At 36.3% G+C, this 20,807-nt stretch overlaps 1 protein-coding gene across 2 annotated transcripts in view; it reads left to right on the forward strand.

The window, feature by feature from the left end:
* Positions 1 to 12,487, forward strand: part of ACTR3 (ARP3 actin related protein 3 homolog) — a 66,914-nt gene extending 54,427 nt beyond the window's left edge. Inside the window, 4 exon segments of one of the 2 annotated variants that reach the window (NM_001134343.1) lie at positions 1,379 to 1,471; positions 1,670 to 1,795; positions 5,245 to 5,328; positions 6,976 to 7,071. In NM_001134343.1, the coding sequence (NP_001127815.1) occupies positions 1,379 to 1,471; positions 1,670 to 1,795; positions 5,245 to 5,328; positions 6,976 to 7,071 (399 nt within the window). 2 annotated transcript variants of the gene reach the window in all.

Consider the following 20,807-nt stretch of genomic DNA (forward strand, 5'->3'; position numbering starts at 1 on the left):
CAGTATATGGAAGTTCCCAGACCAGGCGTCAGATCAGAGCTGCAGCTGCTGGCCTACACCACAGCCATGGCAACACCAGATCCAAGCCACATCTGTGACCTACACTGTAGCTCGTGGCATTGCTGGATCCTTAACCCACTGAGTGGGGCTAGGGATCAAACCTGCATCCTCATGGATACCAGTCAGGTTCATAACCTGCTGAGTCACAATGGAGACTCCAGAAATTGTTTTGATTAAGGGTATGTCATTGTGTGAATATACTGTTCATTCTTGTTATTCATAGTATAAGTTATATAAAGTTGCTGTGAACACTGGATTAGTTAGTACTGAACCACTGCTTCTAGGGGAAATGCGAGCTTAGGTTTCTGAGAGCTTCAGCCTACCTTTGTCACCTGAATATGTAACCGTATTTTATATGTGTTTCTGTTTAGAGAACTATATATATGTCATCGATTTATTAACATCGAACTCAGTGTCAGGAGCACCATAATTCATGCCTGAATAAAGTTTATCTTAACACTGTATTTTCTCCATAAGGCACATCACAAACTTGTGATTAGGAGCAGTAGATAGTACTTCAGTACCATGCTTGCGGGCCATTTTAAAAAGCATAGTCACCCACAAAAATAGGATAACTGTGGCACCAAAGAGATCATGAAAAAGATATTTATTTGTAGTATAAAAGCTGAAGCAAGACAGGCCTTGCTCCACCTGAGTTGTGAATGTGAATATCAGTCAACTTATGCACATTCACGTGTCAATGAGTGACTGTGAAAGTACCACAAATACTAATTTTGGGGTAATGAAGCTAATAGGCAAATCTGCAAATACCAAAGTCTGTGAATAATGAAAATTAATAGCACAACATTTTATTTATTTCATACCCTGATGGACTTCTGGTTTTTCTTTTATAAGTAAAGCTGTAGTGAACAAGCTATTATGTAACAGCACACATATAGGAGGTTCTTTGGGATATGTTAGAAGTGGAATTAGTTGTGTATACATTTTAAATTTCATTTGTATTGCCAAATTGTTCTCCAAAGTGTTTACATCAATGTGTATTCTTGTAAGCATTGTAAAGTGTTCCTATTTACATAGATTTTTGCCAGCTCATAGTATATCTTTGGCTTTACATTTTTGTTATTCTGATGGTTATGGTGATTATAAAGTGGTGTGTATATATATATATATGTATATATATATACATACACATTGTTTTAATTTGATTTCTTCTGAAATCTTATATCAGTTTCTTTAGATCAAAATTTATGTTTTCTGAAAGTCCTTTTGCTTTTGAACCGAAGATTCTTAATTTTTTATTGTGATATTTAAATCATTAGTGGCCTGATTGCTATCACATGTCCAACTTGCTTTTCAGTTTGCTAATCCAGACTTTACTCAGCCTATCTCAGAAGTTGTAGATGAAGTAATTCAGAACTGTCCTATTGATGTCAGACGTCCGCTCTACAAGGTCAGTACTTATAACAAAATTGTTATTCTGGGTCATACTTTTTAAAAACTTTATTTTCTCTCTGTTGTTGAATGTAAATTTAAAAACACTTCTCTTCAAAAGGATATCATAGGATATTAATACCATTTCTAATATCTTTAATTTTTCCTTTTTCTTCATATGAAAGTCATACTTATTTATTTTTCTCCTCTAATATAGAATATTGTCCTCTCTGGAGGTTCAACCATGTTCAGGGACTTCGGACGACGCTTGCAAAGAGATTTGAAAAGAACTGTAGATGCCAGGCTGAAACTAAGTGAGGAATTGAGTGGTGGTAGATTGAAGGTTGGTTTTCGTGATGTTGGTGGTAATGTGGAGGGTGCTTTAATTGTTGTATCGGGAATGGAAAATGTCTGCCAATTTTCTTGTGTTTTTGTTTTTGTTTTTAGTGCTGTACCCTGGCATGTGGAAGTTACCAGGATAGGGGTCGAATTGGAGCTGTTGCTGCCGGCCTACACCACAGCCACAGCAACACTGGATTCAAGCCTTGTCTGTGACCTCTGCCGCAGCTCTCTGCAACACCAGATCCTTAACCCACTGAGCGAGTCCAGGAATCAAACAAACCTATATCTTCATGGATATGAGTTGGGTTCGTTACTGCTGAGCCACAATAGGAACTCCCGATTTTCTTTTACCTTAGGAAGGTAAAAGGAACCTCTGAGATACTCCAGTGAAAAGTGGTTAATATTCTAGGTTCATATCCATGATATTCTTGGTCATTTGATTCCTCCAGGATATTACCTGCGTTTCTGGAAAATATTCTTAGTTATAGCTCTGAGAAGGATTTATTTGATCTCTGTCTTACAATTAATTTTTTCTCCTCATAGTTATATAATATATACATATAAATATATGTCTATATAGTTACATATCAATATATGTAATAGATTCCTTACATATTTTAGAGGTAATATTCTTTATGGATCCACAAAATTGTAGGACAGCAAAGCGGAGCTGAGAGAGAGGCTGCTGTGTGGTCAGGCCTGCTTTCACAGACTGACTTTAGCCTCTCCAATACCAGCCTTGCAGTGTGAAATCATATTGGTGGTTCAGGAAAATAACCTTTCTATAATGTGTCCTATAATTTTGGGTTTGTTGTCAAAAAATTAAAATTATCTTTGAATTCTCATATGACTGGTTTCCATATGTTTATAAGACTGATTTTCATTAAATTTTATGTTTCGTTTTTGTGAAATGTAGGATATTGAGGCAAAACATTGATTCAGAGGGTATGTTGCCAAGTAAAACACATTTTATTCAACTTGGAGCCCTCATTCTTAGCAATTTTCTATCTGAGACTACCGCAGTCACTCAGGATTACTTAAAAGTAAAATACTACACTCTTAGAGTTTGCTGCTTGTTGAAAAACTTCATGACACTAAGTTTTGATTATCTTCAACTTAACCCTTGGAGTACAGTAAAAAGTATGTTTAAGTAGTTGTTTAGTTTGTAATGACTCATTACATGAAATGAAAAAAGTGCTATTTTTGGATACAGTATTTCAATAAAATAAAAATAATTACAATATTTTTAAGCTGTATATTTCTAAAAAATGAGAGACTTTTTTCTCTGAGAGATGTCAGCACTATACTGACCTATCTAACGATACAAGAAAAACCCTATATACTGGAGGACTACCTCCTTCCCTTTGATTACTTGATAGTCGTTTTGTAGATCTTAAAACATCTTTATAAATCTGTATTTAAATCTGGCTTTATTTCTTTTCAATCCCATTTTTAATGGCAGCCAAATAGCTCTTTAACACACAAAAAAGCTGTATCTTTTTTAGGACATGTAAGTTTTTAAACTTCATCTCAAAGTACTTTGTATTTTTAAAAAGTAGATAAAACCTAGTAGAAGAAATTCCTATATATTGTTCTAGATTGCCAAATTTTAGTATTTTGTATTTGCTTTATTATTTTATTTTAATAAATGTGTATATATACACAAATATACACATACATCTATTCCTGAACTGTTTGAGAATGAGTTGCAAATAAGATGTCCCATTAACCTTAAATATTTTAGTGCGTATTTCCTCAAAACAGGCCATTACAATTATCAAAAATCACAAAATTAACCTTGATGCATAATATATTGTCATACACAATGTATTATTTAGTTATAGACCTGAATCAAATTTTGCCATTTTTCCCATTATTGTTCTTTATAGCAAAAGAAAAAAAAATACTTTTTTCTGGTCTAGGATTTAATTCAGGATCACATACTTGAATAAGGTATCATGGCCCTTTAATCTGGAAAAAGTACTTGTGTTTTTTGTCTTTTATAACCTTAATGTTTTCAAAGAATACAGATAACTTATTTTGCAGAATGTTCTCAATTTGGAGTTGTCTGATACTTCCTCATGACTAGTTTCAGGTCATTTTTGGCAGTAATACCACAGAAGTGATTTTGTATTCTTTTTAGAGCACTATATCACTAGACACATTTGTCCCATATGTTAACTTTATTTACCTGGTTAAGTGTCAAGTTTCTCTACTATAAAGTTATTTTTTCCTTTATATTTAATAAGAATTTTAAGGGAAATACTTTCAGATCATGTAACCCTATTTTTCATCAAACTTTCAACCATTGGATTTAATATCCATTTTTCTTTCCTAAAATAATTACCACTTTTGTCGTTTCCAAATAATATTTTGCAACTTCCATCATTTCCTCTGTTTTATAGTCTCCTTTTATTGTAATGAAAAGTATTTCCTTCTCCTTCATTCATTCATTTAGTAACGAACTCCTGATTTCTCAGGCTGATTCACTGATATCATTGTGCCAAAATATCAACATATCATTAATACTATTATTAATTTTGATGCTCAGATTTTCTCTGATTTGGCCAGTAGGAACCATTCAAAGGTGGCTTTTTTCCCTTTTCTTATGGCCTCAGTATTTTTCAAGTACTTTCTTAATTTTTGGCACAGCAAAATATTATAGCCTCATCTTGGACTTCTTTTCTCCAGTCTTAGAATCAGCCATTTTGTTTCATTTATATAAACAGCTAATTTTCTTTCTTTCCTTTTTTTTTTTTTTTTTTTTAGGGCCTCTCCCGAGATATGTGGGTGTTCCCAGACTAGGGGTTGAATCAGAGCTGTGGCTGCTGGCCTATGCCAAAGCAACACAGGATCCAGGCCGCATCTATGACCTACACCACAGCTTCTGGCAATGCCGGATCCTTAACCCACTGTGCAAGGCCAGGGATCGAACCTGCATCCTCATGGATACTAATTGGGTTTGTGAACTGATGAGCCATGAGGGGAACTCCAATAGATGATTTTTTACTTATAGAAATTAAAAGCTGTGAATTCATACTGATGCTGCCAGTTGCAGGATACCATAAGGTTCATTCTAGCCTTCTACCTTCTCATATTTGTAACCCTCTCTGACAGTAAGAAACCTGTCTTCCATTTTCTAAAATATATTTGTTTTAGCTCAATCCTGTTAGTAGTTTTTATCTTAAGCCTAAGTACATAGTCATAATACTGTGTTTACAAGTTACCTAGGTTTCTCTCACCTCAGTGTGGTTATGTTTTTAAAAAAATAGTAAAATTATCTTAATTTGTTTTTGTTGCATTCTGTTTTACCCCATGTACCCCTTGCATCTTTTAAAGTTTATTTTTATGTGAAACATTGCATTCTTGTGTTTGTACATTTATGTTTAAATGATACAGAAATTGTTATTTGAATTTACTGTTGAACTGATCTTACCATGTCTTTTTTAGCCAAAACCTATTGATGTACAAGTCATTACACACCACATGCAGCGATATGCAGTTTGGTTTGGAGGATCCATGTTGGCTTCCACAGTAAGTGAGATGAAACTACTTAAAATTTTGATTTTTTTTTTTCTTTTATGGTAAAAGAATTTATCAGTACCTATATAACTTAGAACAAGAGAAATTTCTTTAAAGTATATCAAAGTATTGCACAGGGAACTTTTAAAATTGGATATAAATTTTTTTTTTTAGGGCTGCACCTACGGCATATGGAAGTTCCCAGGCTAGGAGTTGAATTGGAGCTGCAGCCGGCCTTTGCCACCACCACAGCAATACCAGATCCAAGCCTCATCTGTGGCCTGCACCAGAGCTCATGGTGTAACTGGATCCTTAACCCATTGAATGAGGCCAGGGACCGAACCTGAGTCCTCATCGATACTAGTTGGGTTTGTTACTGCTGAGACATGATAGGAACTCCCTGGATATAAATGTAGATGGTATTTTTCAAAGTAGAATTCATTTGGATTTATTCTTTTTATATTTATATTTTGTCTTGTTAGAAATTTCTTTAGAATGAGAATTTAAAAATTAAAATTTATCTGTAGGGAAAAATATTTTTAACACTTAATAGATATCATAAATCATTTTTTCTATGCAAATATCAAAAGGCATTGAGTTACATGTTTCATTGCATAGGAAATATGATCTAAACTGAATAAATGAAATTACTAAGATCCCTCTCCTCAAACAAAAACATCTTAAAGGTCCTTTAAAAGATATTTAACATCATTAACATAGTAAATAATGATGCTTTATCCCATAGTGCAGAGTATTAAATAAAATGTCAGAACTTTATCTGAATTACTGAAAAGTACACAGGCTTGGATTTAAAACCATTTAAAAATAAGAGGTGAAAGTTATTTTCTTTTTTCTTTTTTTTGGCTTTTCTAGGGCCGCTCCCACAGCATATGGAGATTCCTAGGCTAGGGTTCGAATCGGAGCCGTAGCCACCAGCCTACACCAGAGCCACAGCAACACGGGATCCGAGCCTCGTCTGCAACCTACACCACAGCTCACGGCAATGCCAGATCCTTAACCCACTGAGCAAGGCCAGGGATCGAACACACAACCTCATGGTTCCTAGTCGGATTCGTTAACCACTGCGCCACGATGGGAACTCCTGAAAGTTATTTTCTTCCTTAATTTGAGTTGTCTTTAATTGTGCCATATGACCTAGTTGAGTTTCTGAATTTGCCCTTTGAGAAATGAGATAATAGAACATGGAATAGTCTGTCTATACCAGACCTTGAGTGGGAAAAGCAAGTTCATCTAGAAGTTTTTGTGGCATGACTAGGAGTGATTTATCTGTGTTTAGATTAATGCTGTTTCTTTAGATTCTTGATTCAATACACAATGTAGGAAAGTCTCAACAGAATAGTCTGGGCATTTGAGATTCAATTTTCCATTTCTCAGAATCTCAAAATCCCAGGAAAAACAAGGGTTGAGAAAGGGGGATGGAGGGACTTGAGTTTAAATGTGCCTTTTCAGTTCTGGTTGTAGATTTACAGCTGATTTTTGAGTCATGATTGCTAGAATTTCTAAGCCTTGTTCATGTACCATAGATGATGGACTAATGATAAACATTTTAGATTTAACAAATCTATTTTAAAGCATGTAGTAAAGTAGATTTTTTTTTTTGTTGTTTTACTCTTACTAAATATATGTTTTTGTTTTCAGCCTGAGTTCTACCAAGTATGCCACACCAAAAAGGATTATGAAGAAATTGGACCTAGCATTTGTCGTCACAATCCAGTGTTTGGAGTCATGTCGTAAAATTGGCTTCATAGTTATTGGGGTTAGGGAGGTAGGGAAGAAATAATCTTTCTGAATACCTGTTTTGTCTGGATGGCTGGTTTTGAGGTTTTAAGCCTGACTTGAAATAAGACCAAACATAATTATACAGGAATATTTTAATAAGTGTATCAACATGCGAATATAGAGGAGAGCCAAAATGATTAAGTGTTTTTCTTTAGATTGAATATTTGAATCTTATGTGTAACAAAAAGAAGTGGGTTTTAGTTCTTTCTGTGCCCTGGTATTTTGTATATTATTGAATTATCCAAGATTTGATGGGATTTATCGGTATGTAGATAGCTCTATAATGCTTGAATTGTACACTTTGAAGTGTGCAATGCAAGAGCTTGTTTATATTTCATACTTTTTATACTTTGAGGAAAAAACGTCAAAGAAAAACTAGTATTTGAGGGAAAAAAAGCAACCAAGTAAAGGATAGATACAAAAAATAGCCTGTGAGACTTGGCATACACACACACTCATGGGATTCCAGTTATTACGAAGTGCTTCCATCCTCCTGTGCCCCACAATGGTTTTCTTTGCAAGTGCTTTTGGAACTAAGAAGCTAGTATCTTGGATTAACTGATGCCTGCTAGTGCTTTCTGATTACTTGCATTCTGTTTCTTGCTTTAAGGAAAAGTAAAGACAAGACTGTTGGACCAGTATTGCAGTTCTGTAGTGTCATTTCTTATTAAAAAATGAATAATTTGATTACCAAAATTGGTATATTTAAAGCCTAACACCATTCTAATAAAGGCACAGATTTCTTTTTAATACATGTTTCAAGCTCTTTAATCTCTTTATAAGTTAACTAATAAATCTATTTTCTTCAAATCTGCAATAGTTCTTTAAAGTCACAACAGTTAGCAAGCTGACTTTTTTATGTGCTCTAAACAAATAATTGTGAACTTTTAATATGTTGAGTGCTTTCATTTTGATAACTGGATCTCCATTTGATATTTTCATTTGTATAACTCATTTGCAGTCTGAAAAATTTTTTTAGTGCCAGTCCCTGACATATCATGAAAAGTTAATTTTCATTGCATTTTAAAATATCTGGATCATGAAGAAAAAGTGATGAAAATAAATTAAAACTGAATTACCTTTTCTAATGTTTTTTTTAGAAACAGTGTTATTTTACTTTATTTATGTGATTTTTATTTCTGTTCAAATAGAGGGATTTATTGAAATCTTTGAAATTTTACCAGTTATTTATAGAAAACTAGAATGGGAGATGTTTTATAGGCTTTTAGAACTTAATAATACCAACAAACATGAAAATAACACTTAGGATTAATATACCTCTGTCTAAAAGTTAAAGAACAGTTACAGTGTTTTTGTGGTTTGTTTTTATTTCTTTAATTTTTTTTCAGGGCCGAATCTGTGGCATGTGGAAGATTCCAGACTAGGAGTCGAATCAGAGCTGCAGCTGCTGGCCTACACCACAGCCACAGCAATGCCAGATCCAAGCCTCATATGCAACCTATACCACAGCTCGTGGCAGTGCTGGATACTTAACCCACTGAGCAGGGCCAGGGATCGAACTCACATCCTCATGAGTACTTGTCAGGTTCATTTCTGCAGAGCCACGATGGTAGCTCCATGTTTTGTTTTTAATATAAAGATAGAATTGGGGAGTTAACTTTAGTTTTAATTTAGATTGAGTCTGGATATTTAAAATTATATTAATCATTTGTGTAACTCTTAATTCTTTCAGTATGGGAATCAAGAACATATGTCCTCAGTAGTGGTAATATCAGTATCAGAGATTTTTTTTTCTTTTTTTTTTCATGGCATGTGAAATTTTCCAGTGCAGAGATTGAACCCACACCAGGGCAGCAACTGAAGCTGCTGCAGTGACAACGCTGAATCCTTAACCTGCTACACCAAAAGAGAACTCAAAGATCTTTTTTGTGGCATATGGAAGTTCCCAGGCTATGGATCAAATTGGAGCTGTGCATCTGCTGGCCTACACCACAACCACAGCAGTGCTGGATCCAGGCTGCATCTTCAACCTATACCACAGCTCACGACAATGCCAGATCCTTAACCTACTGAGCAGGGCCAGGGATCAAACCCAAAACCTCATGATTGCTAGTTGGGTTTGTTTCTCCTGAGCCACAATGGGAACTCCTCAAAGATCTTTTTTAACTTAAACAAATATTTCATGAACATTGTAAAAAAAAGCTGTTCAGGAGTCCCCTTGTGGCTCAGTGGGTTAAGGATCCGATACTGAGACACTGACACTGCTGTGGCTCCAGTTACAGCTGTGGTGCTGGTCTGATCTCTGGCCTGGGAACTTCTGAATGCCATGGGTGTGACAAAAAAAAAAAAAAAGAAAAACCCCAAACCTTCAAACAGTACCAGAAAGTACATGGTGAAAGTAGACTTCTTTACCACCCTACTCTATCACATTTTCTCATCATAACACTATTAGAATGTCTTCTGCATCCTTGTAATTTTCTCTGCGTGTAGAAATGAATATAGCTCCCTTATTTTGCACAAATAGCTTACTATGTATGCTTTCTGCACTTTACATTTTAAAGATCTTTTGATATGGAGCTAAATTGATACATGTTATAGATCTCATCCTCCTGGCCGAAGAAAGTATTGTCATAAATGTCTTTTCCATCTAGGACAGTTGAATAGTAAATAAACTCAAAAGACATGTTTGCAAAGCTGCAGATCACAGTCTTATGCTTACTTTTTATAAAGATGTTCTTAGCTGTTTGATATGAAAATGTGAAGATCAGAAATTTTACTTTAAGCTTAAACTTCTTTGGGGAACAAGAAGACTCTTTCCTGTATGTTACCTGATATATATATACAGTGCTCTTATTTTTTTACATCTCTCCTGTCATTGTATATAATTTCTTCAATTTATGGCAACTTTGGTTATATATGTGTAGAGCTTGGCCAAGGTGAATTAAAATCTGTAATACTGGAGTTCTCACTTGGCACAGTGGGTTAATGATCCACCTTGTCTCTGTGAAGGTGCTAGTTCGATCTTCAGAACCTTAACCCATTGGTGTGGCATAGATCACAGATGCGGCTCATATTTGATCCCTGGCCAAGGAACTTTCATATGCTGCAGGGGCAGCTGAAAAAGGACAAAAGAAAAAAAAAAAATCTGTAACACTGTTTCAGTGTCAGACTACACTGGAAAAAACAGTAGACTGAGGCCAGTTGTTGAAATTTTTATTCTGGTTCTATAAATTAATGATAAAACTCCTCCAGCATTCATTTTTTGTGTTGGTACTGTTTTAAAACATGGCAAATATATTTGTGTGATCTTGGACATAACTGTTTGAACTTTCTGGACCTTAATTTAAATATGATAGTGGTGTTATATGGATTAACAGTGTCATTTTTTGGGTTGTGAGAATTCAACCTAGCTTTTTTTTTTTTGTCTTTTTTTAGGGCCGCACCCGCAGCATATGGAGATTCCCAGGCTAGGAATCAAATTGGAGCCTATGCCACAGCTGACCTACACCACAGCTCACGTCAACACCGGATCCTTAACCCACTGAGCAAGGTCAGGGATTGAACTTGCAACCACATGGTTCCTAGTCGAATTCATTTCTGCTGCGCCACGATGGGAACTCCTAACCTAGCTTTTTAAACGATTCATTTGTGGTTGTAAAGATGTTCTCTAATATCTCCTTTTTAATAATTAGCTGGGGCTCTGATCAGTTGGGAAATATTAGTAGACAGAAATAAAATAGTTGCTGACTATCTGACTCTTTAGTAAGTATAACTTAACCCTTAAACATTACTAAATGGCTTACACTGCAAATAATCACCCTTTCTGATCTGTCTTCCTTTCAGATAAGAGATAAAGCAGTTAGCTGTTCAGGTCCCTTAGTACTATTTTTTGTTTTTTTTTCAAAGCTACCTTAACAGATGGAATAAACTATTCTTGCAGTTTCTAGAAATATCTGAAGAAATAATAAAATGAATTGTAGGGATAATAGGCTACTACGTTCTTTATTCCTTTTTTTCTTTTTTTCTTTTTTTTTTTTTTTGGCCACATCCACATCATTGGAAGTTCTGAACCAGGGATCAAAAGAACATGTTCCTTCCCAGCGACCTGAGCTGCTGCAGTTAACCCACTGTGCCAACAGCGGGACCTCTTTATTCTTTATTCTTTGCTTAATTTCTAGAGAAGTCTAGATAATCTATCTATATAATAGAAATTTCTTCTTTCAAGTAACCCTAAAGGTGGTACCAGAGTACTTGTAAAAATATTGAGAAAATCACTTATAAAAGGTTATTTGTATTGTTTTCAAGACATCACACAGCATGAACTGATCAAGAAAAGCCACAACCTGTTTACACTGATGAAGCTTCTAGGATCAGGTGAACTGTGTCGTGAAAACCAGTGAGGAAGAAGACAAAGAGGAATAAACAACCTGTCTTTTAATAAAGACATTTTAAAAGTCAAGAAAAAAGTTTATTTATACCATTGTAAATAAAGAGTGCCCTCATTCCTCTAAATACTCGACTGATCTTCAGTAGTAAAGTCCAGTGTGTTTCTGATTATTTTACCAGCCTAGCTCTGACTCCTGTGACCCTGTACTCCCTTATCTTTTGCAGTTCATCATCAATAGGCTTGAGTACCTTGGATAGCCCTCTGCAGTCTCTTCTTTAACTGTTAGTACTTGGATTCCCAGCTTAGATTAATGGGCACTAAATACATTAGCTGACATACAAACCAAAGTATGTGCAAACTCTGGGAGTGAAATATTCTCCTGTCTGGAATCCTGTGTCTTAGAACATATTTCAGTATAAGAGCACTTAGTCTATGTAGTCGGCCAAGGACAGAGTTATCTAGAAATTGTAAAGAACTTCCACAGCATATTTTGAAAGTAAGTATTTTATTTTTGTAACTAGGTTCCTGTCACATCTAAGTTGATCTTAAGAATTTGTAGATCTATGGAGATCCCGTCGTGGCGCAGTGGTTAACGAATCCGACTAGGAACCATGAGGTTGCGGGTTCCGTCCCTGCCCTTGCTCAGTGGGTTAACAATCTGGCGTTGCCATGAGCTGTGCTGTAGGTTGCAGACGCGGCTCAGATCCTGCGTGGCTGTGGCTGTGGCTGTGGCCGGCAGCTACAGCTCCGATTGGACCCCTAGCCTGGGAACCTCCATATGCCGTGGGAGCGGCCCAAAAAATAGAAAAAAGACAAAAAAAAAAAAATTGTAGATCTGGTGGGTCTGAAAAGTTTTTAGGCTTTAGTAGAAAAGGATTTCTTCTACTTATTATTGATAACTCCTCAATATTGTATTCATCTATCTTTCACATTATTTGTTTTCCAGAATATCAGAACTTTATTGCCTTCTTGGTCTTGATAGAGTCTTAACAAAAATAAAGTCTGTGGTTGTCTTTTGTATTCTCCAAGCCTTAAATGCAGTTTAACTGATGCATTTGGAACTTGGGAGCTGAAATTAACACCTGTTTGAATTCAGAATTGTATTAACATTGCTTCAGTGGTCTCAGGAACAGGTTAAAAAAAAAAAAAAAGAACAAAAGTAGAAGTGAAGAAGTGAATGAGGAAAAATGACAACTTGGGGCTAGGGAAACCTGAAAGAAGAAAATAAATTTAAAATTAGGAAGAAGAAAAGTATTGTTCTGTGATTTTTATATAGCAAATAATTATTCTTTACTCTTCTCCAGTGTTCCTTCACTGGAAAGACTGCTGTCTTTTATATATTACATTAAAACTAAGATGCTGAGTCAAAATATTTTATTCAAACACTTCAACTCATTTATGTTACCTATATAGTGCATCAGGTCTGGGGCTTCTAATCCCAGGCATTTCTTACCTGCCTGTTGTGGTTCAAGTACTGTGCCAAGATGAATAAAACATTCTGTCCTAAGCTTAGAGGCTGGTGTATTAGTAAATAGGCTCTCAGAGGAGTGATGAATATCTTGCCCAGAGTTTGAGAAACATCTTACTAAGCTTAGAATTTCTATTCATAAAGATAGTGTGGTATTGGTAGTGATTTTTTAGGGAAAAACTTAGTTTTTTTTTTTTTTTTTTTTTTTTTTTTTTTTTTTTAAGGTGAAGGTTATAAAGTGTGGTGTTTGGTTTTAAATTAGTCTTCTGTATGTTCCTGAAATTCTTACTTAAATATTGATAAATATTGCCCAGCAGTAGTTGAAGAAAGTTACTGGACATATGTTCTGTCTTACTCATTTGATATTTCTACTGCCTTACATACTGCTTGGCACATTGTACTGGTTAAGTTAATGTGTTTCATAGATGAATGAATAAAATCCATTTTTCACTTTGAGATTAAAATTTTGAATTATGTGAGTATACAACTTTTTTCCTTAAGAAATACCTATATCAAAGTAAGACTAAATTATTATATTTTTTTATTCTGCTAGTTTTTGCCTTAAAATTAAAACAGTGACATTTTACATAAAACAGTGGGACATTGTTAAGTGGTCATAACTTTTCTGAAGTAGGTCTTCAATAGTTCGTTAAGTAGGTCTTTGATCATTTTGAAATTTCCATGGTGGAAATGATTATGTCTCTAAATCATACAGCATTTTACAAGAGTAATTGAAATGCCTGAAATGTGTATAACATTGAATATCAGCAAGAGAAACACTACTAATTTCTAGCTCTCATTTTTATTGATCCATTTTGATTCTTTTGTCCAAATCCCATTATAAGCCAGTTAATTTCGAAGTGATACCTTACTTGAAAATTGCCTCCATTTTCAACGAATAAGAATCAGTGGTATGGTAGGTTGTTAATCTCTTGCAGGTTTATTAGAAGGTTACTATTGGAATTAGAACCATATATTCTTTCTCTTATTGGGAGCACATGGCATCTTTCCCAAACAAATTCATAAGAATCCGTTGTTTAGAGGGTTGGGCAGTAAGAAAGTTTGAGACTTACTTTTGGTGCCATAACCCTTTGCTGGGATATCATGTACATTTCATGAGATGACTCTAAAAATACAGGGCAGTTTCTATTGGAATAGACTGATTTGAATAATAAGATTTTGGTAGATGGGGAGGGGAAGATATTTTAGGAATGGAAGTAACAGCCTGTGTAACTATTAGTGGTTGGGGGGAGTGAGCATTTTGTGATTGTAAGCAAATTTGAAGAGTGGGGCATAAAATTGGAGGGCGTCTGCCACACTCAGACACTGACCTAAAAATTGATGGAGTTAAGGTTGAAATGACACATGTAGGCATTTGACATCTGTAACACTGTCAAGTTTCAGAGTTTGATTTATCTCATATTTTACAGATGAGGGAACACTGTGAAGCCACAGAAGTAGTCCGTGGCAGAATAGGACTTACTGGTGGTAATGATTGTTTTTCTGTTTTGTTTATACTGAGTAGCATGTGGTTTATTAAGGTTTTTTTTTCCCCCCAATATTTACTTGGTATCGCTCCTTAGCCTCTGATCCATTCTCTTGGGACAGCTGATTCCAACATTACTGTGCTAGATGGTGCTCACGAGAGGGCAATATCATTGATCCACATATGTCTCCCAATTCACGCATGGTGCCTAGAGTCACCAAGCTACAGCAGAAGCATAAAACTCAGCAAGTCTATTTGGGACTAAATTGGACATGTTGAAGCAATGATCTTCAGAAAGAAAGACAGAAAAGGACACTTTGTATACACATTGGAACTTTATCCTGATCTAGGCCAAGTGGCACAGTTGAATGAACCCTTGTACATTTTGGCCATTTGTCTCTAAATTGGTGCTAAATTTATGTACCATATTTTAGCTTTCACTAATAATGAAAGTTAAACTTGCCAGTGACGTAACTGGATTTATGTGAATTAGAAAGTGTCTCAACTAGTTTTAAAAACTGGGAGAGCATGTTTAGGCTATAAATAAAAGTGAAATTTGTGATGAAGTTATGAAACAATTCTTGGCATGTGGCAAGTGCTCAGGTATTTGTTGAAAAAAGTTATCTGGATCAAAACTTGTGAAAATAGAATTTCTAATCCTGTCACTGTTTTTGATCCAGTAGTTAAAGAGAATACTTATGATACAGGCAGGGTGATACCTATTTTAAAAATAAGTTCCTGTTGTGGTTCAGTGACAGCGAACCCAGCTTGTATCCATGAGGATGTGGGTTCAATCCCAGGCCTTGTTCTCTGGGTTAAGGACCCAGCATTGCCATGAGCTGTGGTGTAGGTTGCAGATGTGGCTTGGATCTGATGTATGTGTGTGGCTGTGGTGTGGTCCTGCAGCTGTAGTTCAGATTCACCCCCTAGATAGGGAACTTCGATATGCTGCAGCTACAGCCCTAAAAAGCAAAAAATAAAAAATAAAAATATGTATTTGGCACAAATTAAAACTGTGTTTACACATCCATATATAACTGTCTTTAAAAAAAAAAAACTTGTAAGGTGGTCCATTGGAAAAGTGGTTCAGCACTTACATGTATGTATGTTTTAATAACTTCAAGATCAAGGGTCTGCTAATGATCTCACATTTGGATTACATTTGAGTTGTATGTCTAATTTCACCTACCACTGATATATCTCAAAAGAAATAGGATTGTTTGATCTGAGCAATACTGTCTGAAATTTCTCTTTCTTTACCTTTATAAAATGAAAGTTGCAAATAGGGCCATTATTCCTTAGGGCACTGGAAGAGTGAATTAAGTTTAAAGTATCCCCCCCAGGCGAAGACTTTGCATTCAGTCATTAGCATTTTAGTATCCTTGAAATTGAAGCAACTACTTGCTTTTGACCTTTTTCACAAAGACATAACTTTTTCAAAGACATTTAATAAGAGATGCAAAAAGTGGCAGATATGGCTTTTAAGTTTAATCTTTCAGTTCATCCACTAGATGTCTCTTCTCCATTCACAAATGAATGTATTTTAATTATATTTGCTTTGGTCAGGAGCAATTTGGGTCTGGGTTATAGAAATAATACATACTTTCCCATTTAAAGGATGCCATTTTCAGCAATATACACAACTTCAGTAAAAAGAAAGATGTTCCTTAGGCTGTTTCAGTAATTCACAGTGCAATTGATTCTGCAGTATCAATTTGGAACATTCTATATGCTAAATACTGTTCAAGGTACAGGGGCTATAATAGCAAAACAGAAAACGGTGTTTTTCTCCTGGGACTTTTCTTTAGGGTTTGTCTCTGTGTACTTGGGCCTATTATATTCTCTAAAAGAGCAACAGTAGTAGAAGGGCGTGATTAAAGTTCCTTAAATAAGTGGCATTGGGCCATTTTAGCCCAAGTAGCTAAGAAATGAACTGAAGTTACACATTATCAAAGAAGCAAGCATTTTTATTTCCTCTGTGCTGTCGTTATATTCTCCCGAAACTTCTTCATGAAACCTGCAAAGTGGACTCAAATAGCACAAGCCTCAAGCTAACTGTTGAATATCTCCCACACCCCTCCTACAGCCTAAGGCTATTGTGATTTTGAGGGATGGCACTTCAGATTGAGATCAAAGCTGCCTGAAATTAAACACAGGTGTTTTGAAAAGTAGAATAAATGATCCTTTTTAAGTATTTTAGATAGTCTTGAGAGACTTTGGAATGAGGGAACTTTCATATTATACCAGGCAGAAGGTCCTTGGCTCCACGGCACAGCTGTAGTGATACATATATCATGTCACTCCTGGTTTCAAGGGAGGCTCCACACATTGACCGAAGATAAAGCAGTCTTTTTTACATAGAGGCATCGCTGACATCTGTCATCACTGCTGCCTCTGAACATGTGTCCATGTGTCCGTCCAGCGGTGAGAGCCAACCAATTCCCCCAGATGTGGCCAAAATAGAGTAGGACAAATGAGAACTCTCAGTAAGGAATGTTCCTTAAAGAATGGTTTTCATTTAGTAATCTAAATGTTGACTGATGAACTCTTGCTTGCTGTTTGGTGCAAAGCAGAAGTGCTTTATCAGATGGAAAGTCTTGTATTGACCAAATTCTAGTAAGTTTACCCTGGAATTATTAAAGACATTGAGAGGTTCTAGTGTCATGTCTTTAGTCTTGTGAACAGCAGCTTTTTGTACTGTCCATTCTCTGGTTTATACCCACCAGATCAATTTACAGACAAGTCCTAACAGTGTGTTAACATTTCTTGATGCACGGTGTGGATGCTGCTCTGACATGAAAGCCCTTTGCTTAAGTGCTACTTTGGGGTAAGAACAGTTTTCCACTCCACGTGGTCTTGTTATTTTGTCTATGACGGGTATGGCTGATGATGACATATTTGAGCTGAGACAATGGAACATTATGTGAGCAATAATAACTTGATAGGCTATGCATTTTTAAGCAATTAATACATGCCTAGAGTAGGATAAGACTTTAGAAAGAAAAGGCTGATAACTGTCCCCATTCATAAAAAGAACAAAATCTGAAAGATATAGGTTTGAAAATATATTATTTATGCAAGCAGGATTTATACCAAAAGCTAACCCATGTCAGCCACCCATTTCCTTTCAGAGTTCTTTTCATAGATGCCACCTTGCTGAATGGATCCTGTTGAAATCCTGTTACTATTTTTTTCCAGCTGAGAAAGGATGGCTTGCCTTCAGTTTTGCAAGTAGGAGGTCTTTTGGTTGTAGAAGAGCTCCCAACCTACTGCTCGATTTGACCTAATTTTAGTTTTGCTTGGACTTGATGTGCTGTTTTGTTTTGCTTTGTTTTATTTTGTTTGCTTCTTTTTTTAAATAATGATTTTTATTTTTTCCATTATAGCTGGTTTCCAGTGTTCTGTCAGTTTTCTGCTGTACAGCAGGGTGACCTAGCCACACATACATGTATACATTCTTTTTCTCACACTGTCATGTTCCATCATAAATGACTAGATATAGTTCCCAGTGCTATATAGGAGGATCTCATTGCTTATCCATTCCAAAGGCAATAGTTTGTATATATTATCCCCAAATTTCCAGTCCATCCCACTGTTTTTAATGAATTTGAAATATTAATTTATTGGTAATTAAATTCAATCCAAAAAATATTTTTGAGCATCCGCTATGTAGGTACTGTGGTAGACCTTGGGGGAGATATAAGGCACTTTGTATTTATGGCTTAGCTTGGAGTCAGCCCTGAACATTATTAACCAAACTCAGGGCAGTATATGTTTCAGGTTACAACAGAGTGAGAAAGTAAGAATTAGCTTAGACTGAGAAAATATAAATCTACATTGCCCTTCATCAGACACGCCAGCTGTGGAAGTAACAGAAAACAGTATTTCTCCTGTGGACATGATGCAGCTGGAATGTGTCATAACAACTGCTTTTGAGTGGCTCCTGCTTTCTTACTGAGAAACTTTGTTTGCTATAAATGATCAGAAATTTTGCTATTTGAAATTATATCAGTAAGATGAAATATTCAACTTCTATGTAATTTACTTTGACACAGTTGCCTTGGTTTCTAGATGACGGGCAAACATATAAGGTGTTTGGGGGCGCAGCACTGCACATCTCAACTTTGGTTTCCAGGGATACAGAACCCTAGGTCCAATTTGTAGTTCAGACCTGATATTCAGCCCATTACACAGAACCCTGTCTTGCTCTAAGTCTATCACAATGTTGATTTATTTAAGTTTCACCCTTCCCCCCAACTTTGTAATTTCCACATTACTATGTACTTTCATAGTAATGGGTCAATAAACTTGACTTTGTCAGACTATTGGTTTGTTCCTGGAAGTCTTAGGGTGATTGGGCTAGGATAAAAGTCCATTGCAAATGTAAAACAAAAGGATTGAGAAACTGATTTGAACTAAGTATTCAGGAATGCTTCAAGAAGACAGATGCATTAATAATTTATTAGATTTTGTCACTTATTAACAGCTTGGTATTACAAATATGAAAACAAGTAAACTGAATTGATTTTTTCCACTTTGACAATTCTAAACTTAATATTTACGTCTATGAGTATATAATGTATTTACATAAAATATACATTATATATATCCCTGTATCCTTTTTCTTCACTTTTAATAGTTTTGTGTATAGATACCGTTTCCTCCACAAAGTAAATCTCTCTTCCTAGAGGCTGAAGTCTGTGCTTAAAATTCATCTGATTTGTTTTTCAGTGTCTTGCCCAGCATTGTGCATAGAGCAGAGGTTCAGTAAACACTTTCCATGTTGAATCAAAGAAACTTTACATTTCAGCTGTTTACTTGAGACTTTGCCCAAGTTTGAAAACTCATGGGTTATGGTATCCTCTCCCTCACAATTCTACCCCTGCTTAATAAAGTACAAGTTATCCAGCCAGTGAGGCACTGTGCAGTTGAAGTTTTTTAATAGCTCCATCTGTCTGCAGTCTCCTAAATGTCAATGGGTGATGTATTTGTCGTAATGTGTAAGTACAAATAAGCCCCCCGTTAGTAGTGTCATTAGAGATAAAAGATGAACTGAAATTCAAAGACGTCATAAGCTGTCAGATTGCACTCTAAGAAAATACAGAGTGTCTTTTGCAGCTGAAAATGTGCAGAAGTAAATGCACAATTCCTCCGATCTGATTCATTTTTCAAACCTTTGCATATTTACTTTTGTTCATCCACCACTTTGGTTGCAATAAACCATTAATTAAAAAAAGCTCAGGAAACCACTGGCGATGTTAAGAGATCTGAATACAGTGCCATTCCCCTAAAATAACCATCTCAACTCACTAAATGTCCTTCCAGGTGGGCCCTGCCCTTTCTGTAGAGGATGATGACAAAGCAGAAGTCTCTGGCTATATCACTGATCTGTATATCACTGATCTGCTTATGCCTAAGGTAACACTTGTCCTTGAAACTTAGACATGCAGGGCTCCATAATCCCAGCCGAAGCAGAAAGTAGTAGAGAAAGCCTTTTGAATAACCAGAAAAGACTTGGTAAAAGCCCACATTCTGAATAAAGCCCAGGCCTAGTTCATGCTAGCTTGACTTGCAGTTCTGAAAGCTCTCTCACCTAGTGTTTGGTCCCCGATGAACATCAGTATGTTAGATTTTGAGCTAGTGACAAGAGTGTTCCTGTCCCTACATTCATTCCTCTGGGCATACTCAGTGGTTTGATGAATCACCATACCTTCAATACACCTGGAATGGTGCCCCCACACCCCCGTGGCCCCCCGTCCACCAAATAACTCATGTGAAGGAACAAGCTCCTGTGTGCACTCATCAGGATCTGATGTTTGTGGCCTAATCAGGTTATTAAAATTGCAGTCTTGAGGCATTTCAAAGCTCCCTTCCTTCACCATGGCACCACTTGGCTGGGGCTGCTCCAGCAACTTGAGGCCAAAACGTCCAGGGCCTGAGCTCTCCCCTTGCCCTCTTCTGCACCTGCTCCATGAGGGGTGGGAGGCTGCAGAGTTTGCTATCCTCCCCTCCATGAGCTTGTTGCTGGCAACTGGATTTCTAAACCTATAGGTTCATCATGGCCGGTGGGGAGACCATAGGCCTTGGTGACAGCGTAGCCAACCTGTTGTGGCTCAGCATGTTAAGAACCCGATTAGTAGCTATGAGGATGTGGGTTTGATTCCTGGCCTTGATCTGTGGGATAACCATCTGGCATTGCCATGAGCTGTGATATAAGTCGAAGACGCGGCTCGGATCCGGTATTGCTGTGGCTGTGGTGTAGGCCAGCAGCTGCAGCTCCAATTTGACCCCTAGCCTGAGAACTTCTGTATGCTGCACATGCAGCTGTAAAGAAAGAAAGATGAAAGCATCCAAATTCCAAAGATGACTCTGAGGAGGGATATTAACCA

This window comes from Sus scrofa, chromosome 15 (assembly GCF_000003025.6).
Source record: "Sus scrofa isolate TJ Tabasco breed Duroc chromosome 15, Sscrofa11.1, whole genome shotgun sequence".
NCBI classification, from domain to species: Eukaryota; Metazoa; Chordata; class Mammalia; order Artiodactyla; family Suidae; genus Sus; species Sus scrofa.